The sequence below is a fragment of the Hipposideros armiger genome, unplaced genomic scaffold, assembly GCF_001890085.2.
Source record: "Hipposideros armiger isolate ML-2016 unplaced genomic scaffold, ASM189008v1 scaffold_1026, whole genome shotgun sequence".
NCBI classification, from domain to species: Eukaryota; Metazoa; Chordata; class Mammalia; order Chiroptera; family Hipposideridae; genus Hipposideros; species Hipposideros armiger.
The window spans coordinates 120,006-146,946 of record NW_017732376.1 but is presented as its reverse complement, the minus strand read 5'-3'; the positions used below and the strand labels follow the sequence as shown (position 1 = coordinate 146,946).

The 26,941-nt window shown below is 48.0% G+C and overlaps 1 protein-coding gene across 1 annotated transcript; it reads left to right on the top strand.

The window, feature by feature from the left end:
* Positions 1-151: 151 nt before the first annotated feature.
* NSUN2 (NOP2/Sun RNA methyltransferase 2) lies at positions 152-26,941 on the top strand. Its single transcript, XM_019631643.1, has 19 exons — positions 152-502; positions 619-776; positions 1,301-1,405; positions 5,010-5,115; positions 7,510-7,581; positions 8,394-8,478; positions 9,765-9,957; positions 11,696-11,770; positions 12,809-12,939; positions 15,579-15,652; positions 16,388-16,518; positions 16,895-16,991; positions 19,615-19,775; positions 20,086-20,178; positions 20,919-21,054; positions 21,808-21,888; positions 22,247-22,385; positions 23,626-23,665; positions 25,533-26,941. The coding sequence occupies exons 1-19, from the start codon at positions 398-400 to the stop codon at positions 25,822-25,824; spliced, it is 2,274 nt and encodes a 757-aa protein (XP_019487188.1). The 5' UTR covers positions 152-397; the 3' UTR covers positions 25,825-26,941.

Below are 26,941 nucleotides of genomic sequence, written 5' to 3'. Positions count from 1 at the left end.
CTGGGGGCGGGGCTGGAGGCGGACCTGCAGGCCGCCCCGCCCCATCCCCGCGGCCGGAGCCCCGCCCCCAGGCCCTCCGCGTCCTCGGCGCTGTGCGCACGCGCAACTTCGGGCTGGCCGCATTGCTGCCTGAGGTCGCGTGGGAAACCCGGAGGCTCGGCGCCCACACGCTTTTGGGGCTGCTCACTTTCCCACTCAGGCTGTCAGCGGGTCCCCTCGCTCGCTGCTTTTGGGGAGTACGGGTCACGGCGTTTTGGGCTTACTTGTTGAAGGTCCCCGCAGGCCCGGGAGAGGCGCAGGCGCAGACCCGCCGGGGCCTCGAGCTACAGCCCGGAAGTGCGCGCGGCCGGCGGTGGCGGGTCGGTGTGTGCGGGCGGCGTGCGTGGCCGCGTGGACCATGGGGCGGCGGTCGCGGGGCCGGCGGCTCCAGCGGCAGCAGCAGCAGCAGCGGCCAGAGGGAGCGGAGGACGGCGCCAGAGGCGGCGGGAAGCGCAATGACGCGGTAAGAGCCCCGACGAGGTGGGCGGGGGCCCCGCGTGGCCTCCCCTACCCCGAGGCCCGAGGGGTGGTGAGGGCCGGTCCCTCGGGCCCTGGGTAGATGCCCCTTTCGTCCCTCAGGGCTGGGAAGGCGGGTACCCCGAGATCGTGAAGGAGAACAAGCTCTTCGAGCACTTCTACCAGGAGCTCAAGATCGTGCCCGAGGGCGAGTGGGACCAGTTCATGGAAGCGCTCAGGGAGCCGCTCCCGGCCACTTTGAGAATCACTGGTTACAAAAGGTAGGCGCCGCGCCGTCACTTCCCAGAGAGCTGGGATTGGGATGCCCAAGGTTAAAGTTAGAAAACGCGGGTGTTTCCCGCCCCCGCCCCCCCCCCCGCAGAAGTGACCGTGCCAGAGAGCTGCTGCGTGTCCGCGGCGTGGATCCGGGGGAGGCCCGGGGAGACGGGAGGCTGGGGCCCGGGCTGAACGTGCAAGCGGACCCCTGGGTATTGGGGAGCCCAGGAAGCCCACCCCTTGGCACACGTGAGAATTTGCGGCACTATGGAGTTTTTGTAAAGCTTCTAGTCTTTTCTCTCTTTTTAAATGTTTGTAGTCGTACCTTTCCAAGATGAGTTGCAAGTAAAAGCGGAACTGTAGGAATATTTAGGAGGGAAGAGATGCAGGAGTGTTGCAATTAGTGTGTCGCCCTTTAGCGATTAAACAGCGAGGTTTGTTTAAATTTCGAAGGAGTTCAAAAGGCAGCCGTTCAAGAATGCCTTCGCTCCATGCACAGGTGGTTTGAAACTTGCTTGTTTGTTAATAGCCACGCCAAAGAGATTCTCCATTGCTTGAAGAACAAGTATTTCAAGGAACTGGAGGACCTGGAGGTGGACGGTCAGAAAGTTGAAGTCCCACAGCCCCTGAGTTGGTAGGTACCACGAGACTCCATGCTGTTGGGTGTGTCCTTGGGATTTTAATCTTGGTCACTCGAGTGTAATTCTTGCTAATGTGTTTGCTATTAACACGAAAGAACCCGAATATAATTCCAGACTTTTTACTGATACCCCTTTTACACTGGTGTGAACGTGCGCAGGTATGCTTTGCGGCTCTCTGTAGTTGAGTCACTGAGTTTTTCCCAGTCGATCCATCCTCTTTCTTTTCCTTGACGTTACAGTACCACTTCCACCGCTTCCATTTACACCCCTTGTTTTCTCATGTCAGAACTTGCAGAGCGGCTTCTCCTACTGTCAGAAAAATGACAGCCGAGCTGACAAAGGTTCACCAAGATGGTTCCCGCCGATTCTGCCTTTCCACTGTCTCCAGCGCCCAGGCGGACTCCTGCCCTCCATGCGCACTTGTTTCTCTTGTCTGAAGACAATCCCTTCTTTCGACAGCGTAGCCTGTCTTGTAAAATGCCTTAGAGGCTCAAGCACAAACTGTAGAGGCCAGCCCTGGGAAGTCATTAAATTGTTACAGTTCCACATTTCAGATGATCAACTTTTTGAGGCATTGAAAGTTCTCACAAAACCAAATATAACTATTTTAAATGATTGATATAAAAAGGTGACTTTAACCAGCATTTTCTGACAACTTTTGGAGGTTTCTGATTATTTAAGTATCACAGGATTTTTTTTTGGATACCCTTTAGTGATTGCAAACCGGGGTCAGGTTTTCAGTAATTGTGGGCTATAGTTTTCCACCTTTTCTTTTGTTGGCCATTTGGATTTTCAGTATCCATATCACAAATGTGTGCAGCGTAGTGAATGAATCATGAATGGCCAGGTGCTAAGATCAGTATTCAGCTGAAGTTGTCTGTGGTTAAAGAATAAAAGTGAATCACCAGTCATTCTCTTCACATTAGTGTTTGCTTTAACTTTCTGAACATACAACGGAAACCAGGAGGGTGTGAACAGCGTATTGTATGATTCGGGTTCCTAATACTCAGCTTTTTCCATCATCAGTGACAGCTGCATAAACGTTTTATTGTATAAACAGTCAATCGAATACATTTATTAGGTGTGGGATACCCATGAATCTCTCAGCAAGCAAGTAAAGCGGAAACTTGACCAAGATGTCTGATGGATTTCTGTATTGCTCAAAATGCAGAAATAGATCCTATGTTATTCTTAATCTTTTGGTACATAGTGGAATAAAATTCAGGAAGGTGTTTGTGGGAACCCTGTTTTCTAGAAGGAATAGTAAGTATAGGACTTAAAGCTTGGACAGATTTCACTTTTTCCTTTTCATCGACTCAGAACTGTTAAATTATCCCAAAGTGTTCTTAAAAAAGTCTTGCTTTGAGGGTCGTTTGTAGAGAACACCTTATTGTCATTCTCTTTGTTTTTTTCAATGTCTGGATTGAAGATGATTTATCATAGATGTATATATTTACAGAGATTTATTTTCCCTTAAGAATTTTTGAGGTATAAAGGTGTCAGTGGTGGTTTTAATTGATCCTCAAAGTTTCCAAATAGTTCTTTGAGATTATTTTGTTTGATATTAAAAATCTACAAAGATTTTAATAAACATTTGTTCAAAAAAGTTGTTCTAAAGCTATATAAGAAACATTTTTAAATTCATTTTAACAGCCAGCCTGTTTTGTATTTAATTATCTGAAAGTTCTTAAGTATATATTTTCCTAAGATTGATAGCTTACAAGACGTTAATTACTTAGGTGGAATTTTAGTTTTGTTATAATAAATTTCCATTTTAGCTATTAGAAATTAACTCTTAAGGCACGTAGGGAAATATTCCCTCAAGATCTATTTAGATTGCTTATGTGGATATGAAAATGAAAATTAAGATACTTGTAATCAGTAATGGCGTGCAGAATTCAAATTAATGATGTCGGTGATTTGGAAAGGTTGTAATTTACATGATTATCTGTCATTAATCACAGGCAACTCAGAGTTGCCAGAATTATATAAAACTAGGTGTTTAGCTATTCAACCTGGTAAAGGTTGCAAGGGGACGGCAGATTTTGAGGAATAATAACAAAGCCACATTTGAGTGTATCCCTACCATTTCACCTGTAATTCGGCCAAAGGGAGTATGTAAAACTAAAGTCTTAATTGCCTGGTAAATATGATTGTATTTTGTTTTTATACCGGGGATGCCAAATAAATGTATACAAGCGGACACTGGTCAGTGTTGCTGAAGCAGTAGTTCGCTGTAATCAGAAGTGTCTGGACGCTGATGGTAACCACTCTGATCACCTCTTGTAATTGCAGAAGTCAAACATGACTTGTACTCATGTTTTGTTATTGGTATAGACTATTACAATTTTAATAATTTTCCTTTCTTAGAATGTGTATGTATATATATATATATTTTTTTTTTTTGGCACCGTCTGTATTTTTGAAACAGGTGAAATATTGAAGAAGCAGCCAGGCATAGGAAATAGAACCAAAGCGCTTGGTATATTTGGAGGGTGACTGTGAACAGATTCAGCTAGTTTAGCCTTTGTCGTTTGGTAGAGTCAAATGTAACTAGTGTCATGCCTGTTAAGCAGTGTCTTAAAATCTTAACACCTGAGGTTGTTTCTGTCAGTTAATCACTCAAAAGTTTTCAGAGCAGTCAAATGTATCATATTCCACACTTTCTGGTTTCCTTTTCATGGCTATTACCTTAGTTACAATTGGACACATGGAAACATTGTGGCCTTGCATTGTTACATTGAGCTTATTATAACACCCAAGACTTTATAACAGCTGCTAAAACTGAAGTAAGATTTTATCACCGAGTGCCATGTTATGCTTAGCTAGGCATTGGGTTAATTGAGCATGGCTCTATGTGTCATATCAGTGTACTGACCCATGCAATTGGAGATTGGTGGTCGGGAGCAAGCCAAGTTTAAAAAAACACCACGTGTTTCCTGACCAGTGATGTCATCATTTATAGCAAGTTGAAATACAGTCACAGAAATGGCAGAAGATGCTTCATTCTTAGGTCTGTATAAATAATAGCGTAGGAGCCTCAAATTAATGTATTGGTGGTTTCCAAGGGCTTTTGATATATAAAACATTTCAGTACATTATTGAACTGGCTTGTTTTAGAAATAATGAAAACTATAGTAAGATTGGTATATATTTGTAAAACAGTCTGATACCTGCCCTACCACATTTTGATTCCATGTGATCTGCACTTGAACTTTGAGAAATTTGTTCTTACGTCTTTTTTTCGATGACCTCTATAGCATTGTTAACTGACCATCCATAGTGAAGAGCAGAGGAGCGTCCACTTTTTCTTTGTCTCTTGAGCACTCCACATCATGGTTTTACAGTGATACCATGCGCGTGTGTCTCCTGTGACCCCCCAGGCTCTCCTGTTTCTGCCTGGGCCACGAAACAGTGCAATCACGCTGCGTACGTCCCAGGGACATCCTGCAGTGTTGGCTGACTGGACTAGCGAGGGTCGTGGATGAACAAGTAGACCAAAATCGGTGTCGTTTGGTGTATGACCTGGATCAGCAAGAAGTTGTTAAGAGAGCACTTTGATGTATATGATCCATAGATGTCTTTCTTTCTGGTCAGGTATCCTGAAGAACTTGCCTGGCACACAAATTTAAGTCGAAAAATCTTGCGAAAGTCTCCGCAGTTGGAAAAGTTTCACCAGTTTCTGGTTAGCGAAACCGAATCTGTAAGTAGAGTTCTTTAGATTTATTGATTTGCTTAAAGCTTTAAGTGCACGTTAGTATCGTAGTTATATTTTAACCATGTTTGTCACTGGGAGCGACCAAGGAAAGGCACCTTTAAGTGTCTATGCCAGCTTTAATCTGATTATTTATATAGCTGCTACTTGTTGGGCTGGACTAATTAATTTAATGGAGGATATCATCACAGGTGTCAGCCTGTATTTCTGGCTGCTCCTGGGTTTACATGGCTGCAGAACTGGGGCGCACACAGCACCCTGCTCGATCGGCTGTCATTCAGGAGATGGCCACTCAGCTCACTCTCACTTTCTTAGGTGCACCATGCTGCTGCTCGTCCGACTGAGAAAGTAAATGATTTTGTGGCTCTGCTACTTACTTTCCTAACAGTGAGACTTTTGAACTCACTTTTTATCATTTTTTTTTCTTGTTTCTGTATTTCACCTTTGCGAAAACAAACAAACATACAAAAAAACACCTAAATGAGGTGGCTTTGATTCTCCTAAAACAGCACCATCTTCACCTTCAGGGTTACTTCCCGTTCCAGATCCTGGCTCATTCATCATTATGATCGCTGAACTTTTTACTGTTTGCATCAAACTTTGACCAACAAAATAGCTTTTTTCTCGCATAATACATGGAGTTTGGCTGTTGTAAGCTTTGCTGTTTCCTTTTCATTCTTTGGAATTCTTAATAGTCTCACATTTTAAATCAGAAGTTCCTACCATTTTCTAATCTTCTAGCCAAGGAAACCTGTGTGTCAACAGATGATAATTCTTTTTCAGTCTTCTGTATCCACGTGGCAGAATTAACCTGTCTCCCACGTTTCCTCCCTGAAGCCACAACCGAGTTAGAAACCCTTCACCTCACCCAGTTCTAACCTCCTCGACCCACAGCTCGCTCTTGCCACGCATTGCGGCCTTCTATCCATTTAGGTAACCTGGTAAACCGCGCTCCTGTTTGTCAGGCTGTCCACCTCCCACCCCCACCCCGACAGTTAGGAATAAACAGTGAGCGCTGCCACATTCCTGGTTCAGTACTTGGGCCAGTCAAGGAAGAGTTCCGGGACTCACCTTCAATCGAGATGCAAGGTCAGATGAAGATCAAACTGGTAGAGAGCAAGTCAGGTTCACAGAGCAGAGGTTCATGGGGAGTGGAGTGATACACAGGGAGGTACGTTGTGAGGAGCCAGATTTTGGTGGCTTCGAAAGATGGAGGAGATGAGAGTTTCATGTCGGATATTGTAGGGAACCAGTCTAGTTTTTGATCAGAAGTCAGCCAGGTGAGTTACTCTTTGGGTCATTCATATCTGGCTGCAAACCCTCTTCAGGACGTGTTTACGAACCAGCACTAACTGCCAGCATGTGTGGAGTCAAGGGCCCGATGTCCCCATTGCAGCCCAATGCTTAATTGAAAACTTGGATGAAAACAGAAGGCAGGCCCCTCAGCATCACACGCATAACCCAAAGCTTGGAACCAGTGTGCCCAGTGAGTTGGTCAGGGTTCTGTCTTCACACACTTAACTGTTGGCTCAAAAACCATCAGGTGGAAATCAGCAGGTGTGTCTAGCTGGGGTTTAGGTTCTGCAGTCAGGTGCCAAGGACCCGGCTGTAGAGGAGCAGGAGCCTCCGGGGGGCCCCCTGCCCCCAGTTTAAAGCATTCATTCTTAAGGCTGTTAAATAGAGTTATGATTGAGGCACGTGCTGGACTTCATCAAGGACGTTTTGTCTACGTCTGAGCAAACAGCTGAGCACATGCCCTGGTCCACAGATGAATTTTGTGAGGAATTGGAGACAGTTTATCTTTGAGAAGGAAAGGGGAGCACGACTGATGTCTCCCCATCTTCCTGAGAGGCGGTTCTGAGGACTAGAAAGCAGGCGTGGACTGTCCCTGAAAACGGGGGACTAAGTAATAGGAGTTACAAGCTCAGCTGAGGGAAAAACTCGCCAGCGGGGACTTGGTCCTGTGCCCCCCTCGATTGCTTCCACTGTTGAGGGTGTTTCAGTGGCAGTGTGTCCTAGGGACATGCTCACCCGGCTTGCGTACGTCCTGAAGGCAGGGAGTTGGGACTGTGTGTGCTTAGTCCTTTCTTGTGTAAGATTTCTTCTATAAAACAATGAAACTTAGTGTTACCCCTGCGTTTCTAACACCCTGGTGGTAAGTGTGGTATTCACGGTCATTTTTACTTGGCCTTCGGGTAGCAACCACTTACCCACTAGTATAACAACCTGTCCTAATTACTGTTTTTGCGGTAGTGCTAACTCTTGTTCCGCGTATGACTCTATGGCTTTTTGCTGTAGCATCTGAAATTTTCAATTTCCAGTATTGAAATTTCCTGCCTTTTTGAACGTTGTTGCTGATTTTGCAACATTTTGTTTTCTAAGGGAAACATCAGTCGCCAAGAAGCCGTTAGTATGGTCCCGCCGCTGCTGCTCAGCGCTCAGCCACACCACAAGGTACTGTGGGCGCCGTCCGGCCGGTGGCGCTGGGCTGCTGTCACCGCCCTGCCTCTGTTTGTTGACACCTTTGTTTCTTAATATAATGAATCCTTCTTTTTTTTTTTTTTTTTCTTTTCAACTTTGGATAAAGTAGAAAGGGATAGACATTTCTGTTTAGGTTCTTTTTTGAACTTTTATCCTATTTAATTTTGACAAATTTTCCCTTTTAAAGTTCATTTCTTAATTTGTTTATTTACTACACAGATTATCTTCAAGGGTCTGAATTGACTAAATCCGATTGAAAATTACAGTGGACACTTGTTACATACTGAGCTCTGCTCTGTGCTGTTGTCATAAATTGTTTTTTATCCACACATCCCTGTGAGGGTGGATGCTGCCACTGTCCCCATGTTTCCAAATGAGGAAATGGAGGCAGAGAAAAGTTGAAGTAACTGGCCCAAGGTCGCAGGGCTAGGCAGTGGCTGAGCTGAGATTTGGAGCCCAGGTAGCTCTGTCCTCGGCAGTGTGTTACAGTGCTTCTTGCATTTAGTATCTTTTCATTTGTCTCTAAATGTGTCACTTTCACTGGCTTCTAGTGCCACCTGTTCCCATCCTCTGTGGAGAGAGTGGCTTTCTCACTGTGGTTTGGGGCCTTCTACACGATGAGATCCCTATCAGTTAAATGCATCATGTTGTTGATTCATCCCGTAATATATTTAGGGCTTGGAATCGAAATCAAATACTAGAATAACTCATAAATTGTTTTAATTAAATGTAGAATGTTTGCGTTCTTAAAATAAAAATACCATGTATTTATTGCTGTTTATCAGATCTTAGACATGTGTGCAGCCCCCGGATCAAAGACCGCACAGTTGATTGAAATGCTGCACGCCGACATGAACGTCCCTTTTCCAGGTAGGCCCTGGACGCTGCTTTGGTGACTGTCGATGAGGGAGCCGTTAGAACGTGACCTGCGCCTCTGAGAGTAGAGCTGGGCAGTTTGCACACTGCCGTCATTGGGTCCCTAACCAGCACACGGGGCAGCAAGGGGCCTTTAGTTAGCGGAGATTTTGTGGGTTTTCTCTAACAACAAATGGCCTTTATTAAGCCAGAGTGGATTTCGGTTTCCTTTTGAATTTTTGGTAGTCACAGTCCACATTGTGGGGTTTTGTGGCTGTTTTGATGACTTACTGTCTTGGTGAGAGGCAGTGGAGTGGAGTGATTACGAGCTGAGGTTGGACTCCTTAAGGTCATGTCCCACCACCATATACGAGGCGAGTTGGTGATGTTACTAGATGTCACATATGAAATGAGACATCAGTTCTGAACTTGGGGGATGTTACACAAGATTGCAAAGTGCTCAGAGAAGAGCAGTGTCACTGATGCGCCTTTCTGGGGATTTAAAAAAAAAGTGGGAAGTACTGTTCATAGTGTTTGCTAGCCTTTTAATAATTGCATCACCTTTAGCACCTCCGGCTTCCTCCGTGTAAGCCAGCCGCTGTAGTTCTGTTTTCACTGGCATGCGTGTTAGTCGTGTTTATTAAAAGGCCCCTTTTCTGTGATAAATATCTTTGCTAAAAAGGATTCTTATTTTCTCCAAGTTGGTAGTAATGAGCCTCTCTTACCAGCAATGTTTTACGTTTCATGTTGTTTTAAAAGAGAGATATTGATCATAAGATGTTACTAGGCATATTTGCCTTTTTGCTGGAGGTGAGAGAGAAACCAGAAGAAGAGGGTGGCACCCGGGGAACGTCCCGGCAGTGGTCCTTAGCCAGGGGAGGATGTGGCACCCGGGGAACGTCCCGGCAGCTGTCCGTAGCCAGGGGAGGACGTGGCACCCGGGGAACGTCCCGGCAGCGGTCCGTAGCCAGGGGAGGACGTGGCACCCGGGGAACGTCCCGGCAGCGGTCCTTAGCCAGGGGAGGATGTGGCACCCGGGGAACGTCCCGGCAGCGGTCCGTAGCCAGGGGAGGACGTGGCACCCGGGGAACGTCCCGGCAGTGGTCCGTAGCCAGCAGTGCAGCTCAGAACCTCCCAGCGACTCCTTGTTTTCTGCCACCTACTTCGTCCTGGCAAACCTTATGTTCGGGATTCAGGTTGGGTGGATATCACTCTCACCTGACAGCCTAGAGGTTACTTGTGTCAGGAAGTTGCCCTACTTGTGCCACATGTCCCCTGACACTATAACTTAATGTTCCCAGAGGGATTCGTCATCGCAAATGACGTGGACAACAAGCGCTGCTATCTGCTCGTGCATCAGGCCAAGAGGTTGAGCAGCCCCTGCATCATGGTGGTCAACCACGACGCGTCCAGCATCCCGAGACTCCGGGTAGACGTGAACGGGAGGAAGGAGATCCTGTTCTACGACCGCATCCTGTGTGACGTCCCTTGCAGGTACCTGTATTCTCAAGTGGCCAGAACGCCCAGAATGCACCAAGGAAATAAGTCACGTACAGACCAGTGAGCTGCACACAAACGTGGCTATGCATCTGCGTCTCCTGGCGACCGGGATGAAGAGAGACGTGGGGGCCACAGTCCGAGGAGACACTCAGGGTTTCAGTGACACATGGCACAGCGCAGCACAGCAGAGTGAGGGTGCAGAACAGACAGAGAGAGGCGCGCCTCGGTGAATAGCCCAAAAGGAGGTGCAAGGAAACGCCCGAGAGGAAAGAACATCCTAAACTCCCACTGGTGCGTGCCAGGATGCTGTTGCTTGGGGGATTTCCTCACCCAAGTGTTTCTGTTGGCACTTCAGCAAGGGTGTAAAACACCGTCATAGAATAAGCCATAGTCACATTGGGTTTTTATGATGACTCTTAAACGTCATTAGCCAATGAAAATAGGACTGCAAACCTTTGAGAAACGCCTTTTACCTGTATTTGTTCACGTGATTGTCTTCAAATTTTACATGCACATTTTAGACTTCTAGAGTTTATCTTTAAAAGAATTTCATGGAATAACCGAGTTTTTCCAAAAAGAAACAAATCAGATGAAAGATGGCTGTTAAGTGTCCACAGGCAGTGACGTGGGCAATTTTCACAAGGCTGTAATACATTCCAAACTCAGGAGTTTGTGGAAACTAGAGTGCAAAAACTACCACAAAACTTTGTTAGTAGTAAACACTGTGTTTATGATACATCCATGTTAAATTCATGCTGTTCAAGTGGTGTGTTTCCCGCTGGTGGCGGAAGGCTGAAAATTAGCTGGGAGTGTGAATGTGGCCGAGCCTAAGTACCTGGAAGAATTCCCCTTCAAAGTAAAATTTCAAATCAGGCATGAATTACATTCCTGCTCTTCTGGTTTGCAGTTTTCTCATTTTCCTTTGGATCAGCTGTTTCCTACCCCATGTTCTTTCCATCAGCAGTGTAATAACCTGTCTCACACTGTGAAATGAGGGGACCTAATGAGCAAGCCCTAAGAGAGAGCTGAGGAAACCTCTGAAATTACATTACCATACAAGTGAGCGACATCATCTGAAAAGCATCCTAACAGAACATTTCCATCCTGTACTTGTCACCTCAAGGATATGTGACTAGACCAGCAAGGAAAATTAAACTTCATAGAAAAAGTCAACAGACGCAGGAATTACCCCTGAAAAACTGGGAGCTAAAATTAGACGTGGACAGAAATATTCGTGGAGCAAGTGTGCGTTCTGAAATTTACATGGAAAAAATATCCATTAAATAAAAGCAGAAAATAAGAATATTTAACCGATACATGGGAAAATCTTGGTAAAGAAATTAAATTGGCTTAATTAAATTTGCTGTGGGAAGTCCTTTATAAGTTTGTCATTATTCATGTACACGTAATTCTGATTAAAATGCCACTGTTGAATTAACCAAGTTTCTGAGTAGCAAGATCAAAACATCTTATACGTGTTCATTGTTGTGTCTCTCCTGGGTCTAAAATTTTGTTTTGCTGGTTCTTTCCTCCAGTGGAAGCAAATTGCCGTCTCGAAGTGTTGACTGAGGTTTCCTTTTCAAGTCTGCCTTTCCTTACTGAATTGAAAATTGAAGTTTCATTAAAAAGTTGAATTTATAACACCTGTTTTGTAATTTAGCTTGAATACATGTTTTTAAACGAACCATTTATCTGTAGAGAGTTTTAAGTTCTTAAATATCTCCCCTTCCAGTGGAGATGGCACCATGAGGAAGAACATTGACGTCTGGAAGAAGTGGAGCCCCTCACACAGCTTGCAGCTGCATGGGTGAGTGAGCACGGGGCCGGCGGGCAGGCTGGGGCCACTTCCCCGGGGCTGCCCAGCTCAGCTTCCGGGACGGCCGAACGGCTGGACCTAAGCACTAATGCTAATGGCCGCCTTCACCGTCCACGGGAGTTTGCGTACTTACCACAGGTGGTTGGTTTTAGAATTTTGAAGAGTAGCAAACTGAAGATTGTAAACATTTCACATATACATTTATCAACAATGCCTTTTATAAAAATTTCCAGTGACACTTCAAACATGTATTTTTCATGACATGGCCATTTACCTTACTCCCTTACCAGTCTTTCTCCAGTTTTCTGTTTTGTGTTGAAGTATTTTGTTTAACGTTTTGATCTCAAACGTTTTTTGCCGTGAAAGAAAATTTGGAAAATTCTTAAAAGGAAAAAAAATCTCTTAAATCAAAGATAACTTCTGTAATGTCTAGTGAATTGTGGTTTTCTGTGCCTGAGGATTTTTAAATTACATGTTTTGAACAGTTCTGATTCTACAGTGTACAGAACTCCCTATTTTTTTCACTTAACTTTAAAATTACATGTTTTTAAGTGTAGAGCTGTAGATGACCTAAGTGTAGGAATGAATATTAACCACTGGTGACTCTAGCAAGAGCTTTGTTTTTCTTAAATACTTAACATTTTTGTGAAACAGGCAGGATTAGGACGTACTGAGGGATAAAGATCGTTCATAGGAAGAAAAGTCAAATATTTGGCCAAGTATGGAGGCTTTTTAATAATGAAATTCGCCTAATATTTTGAGTTTTGTGCTTTATGTGTTGATATGTTGGGAAAGGTGCACAGACAGCCAACGTAAATGCTTTTTTTTTTACATGAAGCACTTATGTAGGTTTATTTTAACTTCACTGAAAAAGTTTAGGTTTTTGTTTTTTATGGGAATGGTTCACTTTACCTGGAGTATTTTGTATCTTATTGTAAGTCCGTCATAAACACTTGTAACAAATGTGACATGATAGGTGCTGATAAAGGATGTGCTGTCTGTCTGTGACCTAGTATATCCCACCCTTAGCTTACAGCTGCGGATTGCAACGCGGGGTGCAGAACAGCTCGTGGAAGGCGGGCGGATGGTGTATTCCACGTGTTCCCTGAACCCTGTTGAAGATGAAGCGGTCATTGCATCTTTACTGGAGAAGAGTGAGGGTAAGTCTGCTTCGTGAGTCTCTCAGTAAAAGTACGCAGTTTTCACAAGCTTTTTTTTATTGCTATGGTGTCTATTCCTGTGGGCCTTCTGGGCATTTGTTCATGTGATTAGCCTGCAAACCCTAAAACGAGCTATCCCTACTGAAAATACACTGTATTACAGGTTTGTCATATTGCTTGAATTATGAGGCTGCCCATTTTGTTTACCTAAGTGTGAAAGGTTACGTCCAATCCTCATCCCACTTAAAAAAAAAATGTAATTGTGGTAAAACACATAACATTTACTATCTTAACTATATTTAAGCATGCACTCCAGTAGCGTTAAGCGCGTGCAGTGTTAAGTGCGTTCACATTGTTGCATCGCCAGCCTCCAGAGCGCTTCATCTTGCAGATCTGAAATCCTGAACCCGCTCAGTTACTCCCAGAATCCCCTCCCCAGGGTTGGGTTCTGTCTCTGCGAGGGTGACCACTCTTGGTACCTTGTGTGAGCGCGTCACGGCGTTGGTCGATTTGTGCCTGACTTATTTCTCTGGGCTGATGTTCTCAGGGTTTATGCATGTGGTAGCATGCGTCGCTTTCCTTCCTTTTCAGGCTGAATAATAGTCCATTGTGTGTGTGTTCCGGCCACTGGTCATGGACACTTGGGTTGCTTCTTCATCTTAGCTCTCGTGAATAGTGCTGCCGTGACCGTGGCTGTACACGTAACCCGTTGAGCCCTGCGTTCAGTTTTTCTGGACATGTACGCAGAAGTGGGATTGCTGGCCAGCAGGGCAGGTCTGTGCTTCAGGACCCTGCATGCTCTCTCCCGCGCAGCTGCACCATTGTACGTTCCCCCCAGCGGTGCACAGGGTGTCCAGGTGTCCACATCCTCACCTGCACCTGTTCTTTTCCGTGGTTTTGACAATGGCCCTCCTATGGGTGTGAGGTCTTAGGGCACTGCTTCATACTGAGGGATGGCAGACTCGGAAACGTCTGAAACAGCAACTTCCGTAATGTTCTGCTGTGAAATAGTCATCTTTTATGTTTTCACTGAAGTGATAATATTTCCTATCATCTTCTTAAAGCAAACAATGAGCAATTTCAAACTTCCAGAATAGAGTGCTACCGAATTTACTACACGTGTGTGTGTGACATTAGTGGAAACATGAACACTGAAACGAGTTTATGTGTTTCCTGCGTTGGTATCCACAGTAGGTTCTCAGTGGCTGATGGGTCGGTGCTGTGGGCCAGGCCTCCCTGTTCACCGTTAGACCTGAAGTGAGTGTGTCGTGTTTATTCTGTTTTTGCTCTTTGGTTTTTGTTGGCCTATGGAAGGATGTGGTTTCTGAGTGCTGTTCTTTGCGTGGTCATAATCTTCACATTCTTGGTGCTTTATTTCAAATGGCAGATGAAGAGAAGGATTGTGGGTGATGAAATTTAATAGTAAATTAGCTCGGGGTGTCCTGCACGGAACCTGTTTTCTTCCCGGGCAGGTGGACTGCAGTGTAGGCTTCACTCTCAGTCACCACTGGCACGTGGTTGTTTCAGGCCACACTTGTAGGCGTGGCCCCATCCGACAGTAGACCGTCACTGGGCTCTGTACTTGACGGTGCTGGCGACTGTGGTCCCCGCCTGAAAGTGCCCAGACACTTAGCTGGAGGAGAGCCGTCGGTAAACATTCAGTCTACACCCGCTGGGCCAGCGTTGGCGGCTTCTGACCCAAGTGCTGGTAGGAGGGCACTGCTGAGCGCTGGATGGCGTTTGAGAAGTTTCCTTGAACCTGCACTATTGTTGAGTCACACATCGAAAAGAAAGGCTTCTCATACACTAGTGGAAGGCAGGGCCATGCTTTTGTCACAGGTGTCGCACAGCTCGATGCCCCTGGGGAGAGATCTGGCCTTGCTTTTGTAATTGTCCTGAGTTTTCCTGGCCCCCGGGGCCTTGATGGCGGGTCCTCCTCTGAGGCTGCCAAATGTGCATCGGAGTCCGTTCATGTGGAGGTTTCCCAGCCCCATCTCACTGCTGCTGTAGACACTGTGGTTTTCAAATTGGTGCCCTGATGGGCAGTTTTAGACAACTGACTTCTGACTTGGGCCTAAAATTGAATGTGTTAAACTTGCCACAGTTCACTTTAGATGTTGTGTTTCAGCTCTGGAATGTTTGTTAGACATAAAGGCATGAAAACCCACATCATCTGACTGGTGTGTGCCTGGAAAGCAGGAGTGGACCACAGGCTGCGAGCCCCTGGGGTGGCCTTGGCTATGGAGTCAGTCTTGGGTGCGTCCTGGGACTCGCAGCTTCTTCCTATTTGAACGAGCAGCTTTATGGAGCTCTTCTGATTTACATACCGTAACATGCACTCGTTCTAAGTGAACAATTCAGCGATCGTTACCAAATTTACTGAATTGCATCATAGCCCTCACCTCAGTCCAATTTTAGACCATTCCCATCACCCCAGGCAGAGGGCCCCCCCCCCACCCGTGTGCAGTCACTCCATTAGCACCTCATGCAGGAGTCATTAATGTGCTTTGTGTTTGTGGTTTTGCCTTCCCTGGACATTTCCTGTACATAGAATCATGCAGCCAATACGTGATCTTTTGCATCTGGGTTCTTGAACTGGGCACAATGTGAAAACATTTTTTTTTTTTTTTGATACATAGGTGCTTTGGAGCTGGCTGATGTGTCGTCTGAATTGCCGGGACTGAAATGGATGCCTGGACTCACACACTGGAAGGTAGCCTTTCTGTGAGGGTCTGGCTCAAAGGAGCAGGCGCAACTTAGGCGGCTTGTCATAGTCGGGCAAGTTTTAAAACAGCCACGCTTGAGTATCTTGAATAATACTGTGTTTCGTTATACAGTTTAGAATCAGTTTCAAAATTATACATAATAAATTTGTGATTATAGAAATATTTTTCTCTGGCAGTGGGAAAGTTTTTCTGCCTTTATTCTCCAATTAGAAATAACTTTGTTTATTCTCATCCCCATAAGTACTTCTTTATTTTTTATTTATTTTTTTATTTTTTAGCTGAGCCATCCTGCCACCTTGTTGGCAGCTCAGCTCGTGCCGGGCATTGAACCGCTGTTGCTCAGAGCTCAAACTCTTGAGCGAGCTCTTAACCAACTGAGCCACTCGGCCGGCCTCTAGTACTTCTTTTTTATTATTATTGACTAGAACTCAAGCTTCATGTCCAGTATGAAACATTGAACTTTTCAGTTTTAAACCAGAAACAGTCTGAGGCTTGTGTTTTTTTTTTTTAATCCCACATGGAAAATGCTTTTTTATAAAATGATTGTCCTGTTTTATGTAATAAAAGATTACCTCATTTTTATCTTTGCAAGTAGCCTCCCTAGCTTTGGAGGGAAATGGGAATGGCCATTGGTCAGGTTGGAGAGCGTGTCCCCGGCTCCCTGTAGTTTTTCTTACAATGAGGTAGAGCAGGTGATTTGGGAACCCATCCTCGTTTTGCAGGTAATGACAAAAGATGGACATTGGTTTGCAGAGTGGGATGAGGTTCCCCACAGCAGACATACTCAGATTCGGCCGACCATGTTCCCACCCAAGGACCCGGAAAAGCTACAGGCCATGCACCTGGAGCGGTGGTGAGTTCGTGGGGCCCTCCGTCTGGGGTGGTGGTGGGGCTGGGCCCTCGGGCATTGCTGCGAGGCCTGGGCGCGCCCGTGGCCAGCCTCAGGTATGTGAACTTCCCAGCGCAGAACAACTCCTCTGTACCTGATAGCTGCTGGCTTCAAGCCTTTTGTGAATCATGAACGTGGCTAGAACCTCAGTGGTAATACACTGGGTACCGAATTAACTTACACATTACACGTTGACCATTCCGTGAGCGAGGGTTGTGGATATTTCCAACAAGGCATGCCTTTTCTGTCACAGGTCATCTTTACAGTATTTGTCTTAATATTTGATACTAAAACAATGTATTCTGGATCTGTTAAAAAGTGAGAATTATGTTTTTTTTAGTCTTAGAATATTACCACATCATCAAAATACTGGAGGGTTCTTTGTGGCAGTGTTAGTGAAAAAGTCTTCAATGCCGTGGAATAAACGTCCACCAAAGGTAAATGTCTTCCAAAATAACAGTGCATGCCATGTGATCTCTGTGCGTTTAAGGCAGGAGCTGACGGAGGTCAGTGGAATGCTGTTGGGGGTTGGAAGGTGGCTGAGCCTGAACATGGCGGGTGGGGTTCTTTCAGATTCTGAGGTTGCCAAACCAAAAGCAATTTCTTGTAAGGGATAGGTAGGTGGAAAAGGCAGACTTTGGGGAGTGCATTTCTTCTACATCTTAAATCTAATTCTTTAATAAAAACTGAAAAGATTTAAAGAGCACCCTGTGGCCAACGTCAGAATACCACCCCCATCCTTCAGCTGGCTCTGAGCTCTCATTCCCTGTGTTCAGTTCAGCCTCTTTCAGGTCGACAGAACTCTGCTGACCTCCAGCCAGCCCACCTTCACCTTGGCCGGGACAGACTTTGTCCAGGCCTGGCTGAAAAGGAAACGTGTAGGGCCTGACGCGCTGGAAGCAGTGAAATGCCTCCTGGGTCCCTGGTTGGGAAAGGGCCGCCTTGGGAGTCTTGACACAAAGTTGCGGTTTAATGTGCTGTCCTCTCTGTCAACTGGGCACTGGTTAGTCTCTGCGTAGGCCTTCCATAATCACAGACCATGGTGTGGAGTCGCAGTCTGAAGGCCTGTATTTCCGTCAGATCCAAGCTTAAAAGTGAGCACAGATGGTGCTTAGGCTTTGCAGAAACAGGAAGGAGACAGTTTTCTGGGATCTGGCCAGCCCAGACCAACATGGAGCGAGCCTCACATGCACACGCCGGGCAGGCACCACGGCGGCGGTGAGGCTCCAGGTCATTGCCCTGACGGGACGAGTCCCTGGGTTTCTGGACGCCACTCAGTCCCCAAGTCCCTGGCAGGAGTAGGAGCGCTGTGCACGCTCCATGCAGTGTCACCACCTGTGACCAGTTTCCTTGAGCCATGTTTAAATTAAAGTAAACATGAAAAGAGTGAAATGAATTTTAATAATGTTTTATTTATCCCAGTATATTTAAGTGTCATTTCCATATAATGAAAATGGGAGGTTATTAATAAGGCGTTTTATATGCTGTCATAGTAAGTGTTGTAAAATAGTGTGCTCTTTACACTCTAAGATGCACCTTCTGTGTAAGTGACACCGGTCACGTTTGCAGTGGTCGTAAAGCACATGTGGCCTGTGGCCCCTGTGCCACACACACAGGTCTAGAGCCTGTTACACATAAGTGCATGCTAGGTTTACTTGCATTTGGGGCTGCATTGACATTTTCTCACATAGCTGGCTACGTAGGTGCTTAACTTACGTCCATGAGTTTTGGACTTTTCCTTCAGCCTACCTCCTCTGATATGGTGTCATCTCGCTATTATTACTTCTTCCCTTTTCTTACTCTGTCGGTTCCTGTTCGTTTTGTTGAGGACGCATGTTTCGGGTGACTGTGCTTGGCTCTGCTGGGGCCACGCTGATAACTCGGGTTCTTCGTCTTGGGGACCCGGCACGTCGTTGAAGGGAAGGCGTTAGATGCTGATCTAGAGTTGGAGTCAGGGAGAGCCCCACTGCCACGGGCTGTTGGTGTTTGGAGGGAGGCAACAGCAGGTCGCTGAGATGGAATAGAAAGGCTTTGTGGAGAAGGGCGCTTGGGACGGGTTCTGAAAAAGAAGCAGCGTTTCCAGAAGCACGGGGGGGGGGGGGGGGGCACTAGGCTCGTCAGGAGGTTGGTGGTGGTGGTTTCGTTTTTGCTTTTTTTTTACCTTGAAATAAGCTGCTCTCTGGGAGGCAGTGTTGTGTAGCATTGACAGCCCCACACTCTTACTGCTTTGTGAACTCGGGGACACGGTTAACTTTTGTGCGCATGTCTTCACGGGGACTGGCAGTTAGCACTTTTACCAAGCTTGTGACTTGTTAGGACACATGCTTATAAATAACTTTTATATAAGATTTTCATGTAAGATACTCTTCACCATTTTAACATAAGTAAAACCTTTTTCTCATTCTCAAAACCAAGTTGATGCTACCGCCGCAGTTCCGAAACTCGGGACGCAGCAGGCGTTTCCTGGGTCCCTGGAGGTGGACTCTTCCTGTTTCCACTGCCCTTTTTTTTTTTAGCTGAGCCATCCTGCCACCTGTTGGCAGCTCAGCAGCAGCTCAGCAGCAGCTCAGCTCAGACCGGGCCTCAAACCGCTGTTGCTCAGAGCTCGCACTCTTGAGCGAGCTCTTAACCAACTGAGCCACTCGGCTGGCCCCTCTACTGCCCTTGCTTGTGTTGCAGTTAGTTGTGTGCTTGTCTTAATATTTTAGTGATGGCATTGACACGTTTGTGTCACTCAGTGTGCCTCACGCAGAGCAGCTGGCAAGCAGCGTTTCAAATGGAGACGAGCTGGTGGTGTTGGCTCTACTAGGGAATGGGCTGCCTGTGCTCTTTATGGGGTTAACGTGGAATTGATTTTCACCTCCAAGAAGTCATGTTTGTGAATTGTTTATAATAGCAAATAGATTTAAAGTACTTGGTTTAAAAAGTTCTGTTGCCTTTTATATAGAAAGCGCTGTGGAAAACAGCTCAGATGGATTCTGTGAGCTCGGTGTTTAGTTATTTGTAGCAGTGCAAAGCTAGTCGAGCTTTGAGTGTAAACAGACTTGTTCCCTGTGACAGCTGCAGAGGGACACTGCGGAGCCGAGAGAGCCTGTGCAGCCCAGCCCTGCCGGTCCCTCCGAGCTGGACGGGAAACCAGTCACTGGAATGGGCGACACAGAAGTAGCTGAAAGAACGGAGGATTTAGAGAATAATGGAAATAAGAAAGATGGCGTGTGTGGGTAAGAAACAGTGTTCTGCCTTGAGCCCCACATTCTAGTTCTCCCCAGCGTGCGGACTGACGGGTCCCGGAGCCTTCCCTGCCGTGGGGCCGGGCGGGACAGGGCTGTCCTTCCTGCGTAGTTGCGGTTCAGTGCTGATGAGCTGAGCTGTGTGTGCGGGTTGCCGCCTGCAGGTAGAGCCCAGCTCTGCGTTTGCAAAAGCCCGAGCTGCACAGCGGGGAGGCGGAGGCGGGAAGGGGGAATGTGCTGTTGGGAGTCAGCTTTGGTACCCAGGTTCCAGACCGACTAACCGCATCCATCTCCTTCTTAGTCCTCCTCCATCGAAGAAGATGAAGTTATTTGGATTTAAAGAAGATCCATTTGTGTTTATTCCTGAAGACGACCCATTATTTTCACCTATCCAGTAAGGATTAAGTCATTCTTTTAATTCTTCATTTAAAGACATTTACTGGGGTTATAAATGCATAACCAGTCACATTTAACCCTAGTTTTTCATTTAGCATATTAGAGCTGGATGAAACTTTACAGGGTGCTTACTGAACGCTTGAAGGTGAGCAGTCAGAGAAAGTATGCTGCCCTCAGGTACAGACGATAGAGAGGTGAAGAACTTTGGACAGTGACCCCAAAGATAAATTAGTCGATGAGTTACGACCTCAGTGGCCAAGGCTGCCTTGCTGGGTCCCGAGGCAGCAGACGAGGACTAGCAGGTCTGGGTGGGAGGTGGGGCCTCCGTGGGCTTCCAGGCGGAACAGAGAGGAAAGGTGCTGACGGTCACAGGGTCAGGCTCTCTCCTTATTCAGTAAGTTTATGAGTATATTTACCAACGTGGTCACTTACGTTGTCTGGCGGGCAGCTGGTCCTTTGCACGCGTGAGTAAAAATCCCCGGTGAAATGTCTCCAAAGCAGTGTGTTCGTGGGTCCTCGTCAGTGGAGCAGCAGTTCAGGGGGAGCAGCCGTCGCTGTTGGAGTAGCGCTGTGGGCTGGAGGCCCAGCTGAGGCGGGTTACGGCTGGAGACGAGTCCACGGCGGAGCTCATGGGCCCTCAAGCCACCAGCTCTGTTGGGGGAGAGAAGGACGCTTAGAGACAGCCAGTCTGTGGAATTTGGAACTCTGCTCTTGTAAACAGCCCTGCTTTGTTTATAGGAAGTTTTATGCTCTGGATCCTTCGTTCCCGAGGAGGAACTTGCTAACTCGAACCACAGAAGGGAAGAAAAGGCAGCTGTACATGGTCTCCAAGGAGCTGAGGAACGTGCTTCTGAACAACAGCGAGAGGATGAAGGTGCGTGTGCCACGGGTGTGGACGGGTGCGTCACGGAGGACACCTGCCCAGGCTCCCTGTGGCAGGAGCTGGTCCTGCCGCCGGCTCCTCTCGTCCATGATGGGCCGAGGGCCCCGAGCCCGGCGTGTGCTGGCACGGCCTGCATCCCTTCCGTTCCGCACCGTGTGTCCCGGGAGGAAGGTGCACGGGGTTGCAGGGTCTGCCTGGCTCCTGTGCCTCTGCCGTTACTTGTTTCACGTTCCATAGTGTTTGCCTGCGTGGGGCCCGTTTTCACTTGCTTGACTGCTTTCCCAATTCAGGTTGCCCTTTGCCTGTGTATTTACGGCTTTGCGTCCCCAAGTGTAGGCTGCAGGTCGCAGGGTCAGCATGTCCTCAGAACAGTCCGAGGACATTTGCTGCCTTTGTTCATGCTCCAGCCTTACGTGTTCACTGGGCTGTCCATGGCGACAGCATCTTTGCTCTGATGGCCCGTGGAATGTGTCACATCTTGTGTTTTCAGGGTGTCCTCGTTTCAGTGTCTCTTGTGGTTGTTCGTCAGTATAAGCCACATAACCCAGAGCCATTGGAGAGGGTCAGTTGGGCCGTGAGAACCCCTGTGAAACCCGTTTTACTCAGACGACTTCAGAGCTTTCCTGTTCCTCTTCCTTCTTTGCAGCAGCTCCTGGAAGCTCTGCCTCCTTGTGGGGGAGGGATTGTTGTAACCGATTACTCTGACATTACTGTGTGTGTTTCATCCTGTTTTTTCACTTACAGGTTATTAACACCGGGATAAAAGTCTGGTGCCGGAATAACAGTGGGGAAGAGTTTGATTGTGCTTTCCGGCTAGCACAGGAGGTGACTTGGGGAGTAGACATGGGTGGCACAGGCCACGAGCGAGTGGGACACAGTGGGGCACAAGTGTGTATTTCTGAGCCAGCCCAATGGGTCAGGGTGACTCAGTTCGCTGGCGCTTAACACCCTTGGCCTGGCTGAACTCCCTGAGGGCGGGTTTCCTGCTCTGGGGGACGGTTTGCTTACGTTTTCTACATTTCTATAGATTCGAGGCAAGGGGCACCGCACCTGCCCCGGGGACTGTGGTGAGGGGAGGGCCAGACAGGGCCCTGGGACGGGCCCCGAGGGCAGCGGCTGCTCACTTTACACTGGGAAGGGGGTGGTCATTTCCATTCGTAATGGTGGCCTCTTGTTCCCACAGGGAATATATACATTGTATCCATTCATCAATTCAAGAATTATTACTGTACCGTTGGAAGATGTTAAAATTCTATTAACCCAGGAAAACCCATTTTTTAGAAAGCTTAGCAGTGAGACCTACAGCCAAGCCAAGGACATGGGTAAGCGGTGTGACTTGCTGAGAGGCTAACTGTCTTTGGAAAGATGGGGGTGTTCCCTTCTGCTGGGTCCCTTTCGAGCTCATACTTAGTACATGTGGCTTTCTGTGACTGTCAGTTTCCAGAAGGCTTTGTGGAAACATCATTGATGCCTTAGTGTACTGAGGGTCAGGGGCACCCCTGGGGCTGCCCGACTTCCCCACACCCTGCTGGGGGCCCTGTGCCGCCCAGCCCCCCGTGTGGTCTAGGATTGGGGCCTGGCCACCTCACCAGCCAGAGCCCCAAGCCCCCCGCCCGCCACCAGACAGGCAGCCAGGGAAGGCCCCACGTGAAGCAGAAGAAAGCGTGGGGCTCGGGTCCGCCTTTCATGAGGCTGAGGACATCACAGCACAGGGCACGGAGTTAGCTGGGCGTTGTGATCAGTCCCATTCAACTGGGAGATGCCGTCCTGCCGGCATTTGCCAGGCCGTGCTGGGCAGCCCACATGGGCGCTCCGTCACATCGCCGCTTTTATATTTCAGGAACCTCCACTTCCGATCACTCAGTGCTCTTTCACCTGAGAGTACAAGAAGCCACTGAGGAGCCTAATTTTGTTTTTCTCTTCACTCTTGTTTATTTTTGTTGTTCGATATTTCTGAATGATTTTGATGGAAACTGAGCAAATCAGTTACTGCGGTTTTATAATCGTATGTCTTAAGCGTAAACCTAGAGGCCTCAGGAGCCTGAAACATGCTGTGCTGAGTCTGTCTCCTCTTGTCTCTTCAGGTGTAACTGCAGTGTGATAGATTATTTTAAAGGATAAAGGAACCGTTTGTACTTGTTTTTTTCTTACACTCCTACGTTTAGATGATGGCAGTATAAATTTTGACATTTTTAATGTGTTGTTTCATGCAGTTTCTGGGAGTTGCAGCGATTATTTAACCTTGACTTTCGAGGATTAACCAGTAGTTTGTTCTCACCTCCATGCGTGTGAGAGACTTGCCGAGTCGCTTCACCGAAGCCCCTGGCGGTCTGACTGGTCCTCTTCCACACTGTCCCCAACCACACTGTCCTGACTGCGCCACTCGGGGCTTGGCTGACTGGTGGCCTCGTGTGTTTAGAAAGTCTTTTCTCCATGAGATTCTGCAGATCAAAGTGTAGATTATTCGTTGTTCTCTCCCCACAATTCTGGGCACATAGACGTGCTCAGCAAGGGTGTCCGCTGACCGGAAGCTCGGCCAACGCTTGTCTGTTTCTGTTCCAGCCAAGGGGAGCATCGTCCTGAAGTACGAGCCGGACCCCACGTAAGTGACGGGAGCAGCCTGCGTGCGCGTGCGCGTGCGGGGGCGGGGCTAGGGCGGCAGGTGGGGGCAAGGAAGGGCCGGGAGCCTCAGGTGGCTTCGGGTGGCCGCGTTGAGCAGTCGTCGTCTCCTGAAACACGAGGGAAGCGCGAATGAGTCTGAAGTGCTGGCGTGGCCATCAGGTCGGCCCGGGTAGGCGGGTAGGAGAAGCGTGGGGCCTGAGGCGGGGGGCGCTCCAGGTGCAGGCGTTTGGGGTCCGCCAGCGGATAGGTCCTGCTTAAAGCCATGAGGCCTGATGTGGCAGCTGAGGAAGAGGACACCGTGGGAAAGAGCGCGGTCCGCAGGGGCTTGCCCTTTAGAGAAGCCAGTGAACATGGGAGCAGCGGGGGGGCGGGCAGACTGCAGAAGCCAAGGGGGAGCGGTTCCGGAGACCCAGCGGGGACAGAGATGGCGCCCAGCGAAGGGCTGAGGAAGGCACCGCGCCGGCCCGGTGCTGGGGTCGGAGTGCAGAGCCGGTGCAGGCGGAGCCGGTGCTGGGGTCGGCCCGCCGTGCTTGCTGACAGCGCGTGGGGCTTCGGAGGGCGGGGGTGGCCGCCTCTCCTGACGGGAAAAGCGGGGCGCGGAGCTCGGGGCGCGCTGGGTTCACGGGGTCCTGCGGGCAGACCGCGCAGTGCGTTTCTAAAGAACGGCGCTGGGTGATTTTCGTAGAGAGCATGGATTTGCCTTTTCCCTACAAACAGTTTCTAGTGGTTAAAGTGCCCCGGCGAAAAGACAGCCTCAGGAACTTTCACACTGAAAATCAAAACGGGAGTTTGGGAATTTCTTGTATTTTTCTCTCAGGGTTTTTTTTGTTTTTAATTAACTTATTGTCCATGTTTTGACCTAGGGAAAATGGAAAGATACTGCTGTATTTCTCTCTCTTTTTGGTGGTTTATTTCTCTTGATTTAGGCCCTTCTCTTTTCTTGTTTGTTTTTTAAAAAATAGAATTAAACCCCCCGTGTCCGTTCCTTCCTTAGCCTCTGTCCCTGATGCCTGCCATGAAGTAGGTTTGGGACTTACGTTTAATTACACAGGGCCTGTAGGAGCCTAAAAACGAGACCAGTCACATCGGAAAGAAATTAAACAGCGATACGCATAGTAAATAATGATACGCATAGTACTTGGTAAGCGGCACTGAGAAACAGACAGCAGTGACCATCTCAGTTGAGGACAGGGGAGTTGATGCCACCTGCGAGCAGGTGGTTGCGAGTGGACTGCAGGAGGCCCGGATGCTCTGACCCAGAGGCCACTGTGTGTGTGCTGGAAATGGTGGGGTACAGTGCTTTCCAGGGGGTCCTGTTGTACGTGGGTGGGTAACCAAGAAGCAATAGGGGCATTGAGACCAAACTGTGGCGCGCTGAGTCTCGGAAGGATGGGCGGTCCCGGGTCCCAGCCCCGCATTCCAACCTGCGGCACTGCCGCTCAGGACTGAGGCGGGTCTGGCCTCCAGGGAGCCTCAGGCTGTCATCTGTAAGAACAGGCAGGGACTGGGACGGGCAGTGAAGCCACGGGACGGAGATGTGTGGTGGTCGGCGGGATGAGGTGTCCTAGACAGGCCTTCACGTGTGAGAAAAGTGTAGAAGTTCTAACATTGAAAGCGTTGGGCAATCTTGGGGGTCATCGCACTGAGAGCTCTTAGAAGGACAAACGGCCAGTCCGAGGGTGTGGGTAATACTCAGGACGTGAAGAAGGAAGCTGGCCTTCCTTGGAGAAAACCCCCTGGGATCACAGACTGACGCGCCTTCCATGGTGTCACCGTGGGTCTTTCAGAGAGACGGCATGGCATTCCTCCTTAGATGCAATACTTACACGGAGCCATTTTCATTGTAGGAAACCAGATACCCTGCAGTGTCCTATCGTGTTGTGTGGATGGCGGGGAAAGGCCTCAATTCGAACTTTTGTGCCCAAGAATGAACGGTTCCATTATCTCAGGATGATGGGGCTAGAGGTGTTGGCAGAGAAGAAGAAAGACGGGACTGTTCTGACCAATGAGAGTGCAGCCAGCTCTGAGCCCCCGGAGGACGAGGGGGGTGCCCACCAGGCTGCAGAGCAGGCCGCCAGCCCAGACGCCAGCACAGGCAGCGACCTCAGCGACCCAGCTGGGGCTGCGCCGCCCCGGTGAGGAGACCCAGGGCGGCCCTGGGGCGGCGGCACCACGGAGGCTCCCCTTGGCGTCTGCACCCACAGCCAGAACGCCTGACCTGTGGCTACTGACGGAATGAGGAAGCATCTCGGCATGACCTCGGTCCTGCTTTCACATGGAGCTTCAGAAAAGTATTTTTTAGCTTGCTAGCGGTTGCTCATTTGACTTTGTTCTTTGGTGAGGCCAGGGCCGGTGTGCCGGGTATATGCGGTGGACTTTCCCAGGTAAGGTCTTACTTCCATCCAGAAATACAGCCGCCCTTAGAGAAAGTTGCAGGTCCCTTTTGTTATGCCTCTCGCAGTCTTAAAGCCCAGTTTTTCTTTTAATTATTATTTATAGAAAGACTTTGTATCTCCTTACGAGTCGTTGGGAGACAGTACTGTCAGCTTCATAATCTCGTGTTAAGTTGCACACTAGCAGTGCGACGTTAATATGCAGTGAGGTTAACATCTGAGGTCTCAGATGACTTCTGTGCCTTTGTAATAAAGGGTAAAAGAAACTTTGTCAGAGTAAGACAAAACTATCATGAATCGTGATACTCATTTTGAGGGTTTTATGTGCTTTGATTGAATGGAGTGCTTTGCAATTTTAATTTTTAAAATAGGGCTTGGGATCTTTGGAACGCTTAAGTAAAGAGTTACTAATGATAATGTGTATGTGTGTATGACTTGTTTTATTCTTCGTGAGGCAGAAGGAACAGACTTATTTGAGTAAACGGAAATGTTAGCATTAAAGGATTCATAGGTAGTAAAAGGAATATTAATGTGAAGCCGGCCCTTAAGGAAAGAGTAGTTTGGCATGAAAGTGCATGAAGGGCTTCTCTGTGGGCTCACCTGTTATCCTCCAGAGGGCGGTGTTAGGCTGCAACTGCAGAGACAGGTGGGCGGGCACAGTTGGCAATTTGGGCATTTCCTGTACGAATGGGCTCCCTCGGGCACTGTTGTGAGAGAGCCTGTGGGTGATATCGACCTGACAGGAGGTATGGGACTATTTCAGGTAATCACTAAGTTCCTGCTGTATGCCAGGCAGGGTTCTGGGGGCAGGGACACAGCTCATCAAGACAGACAATTTCAAACTTTCAAAAAAAAAAAAAAAA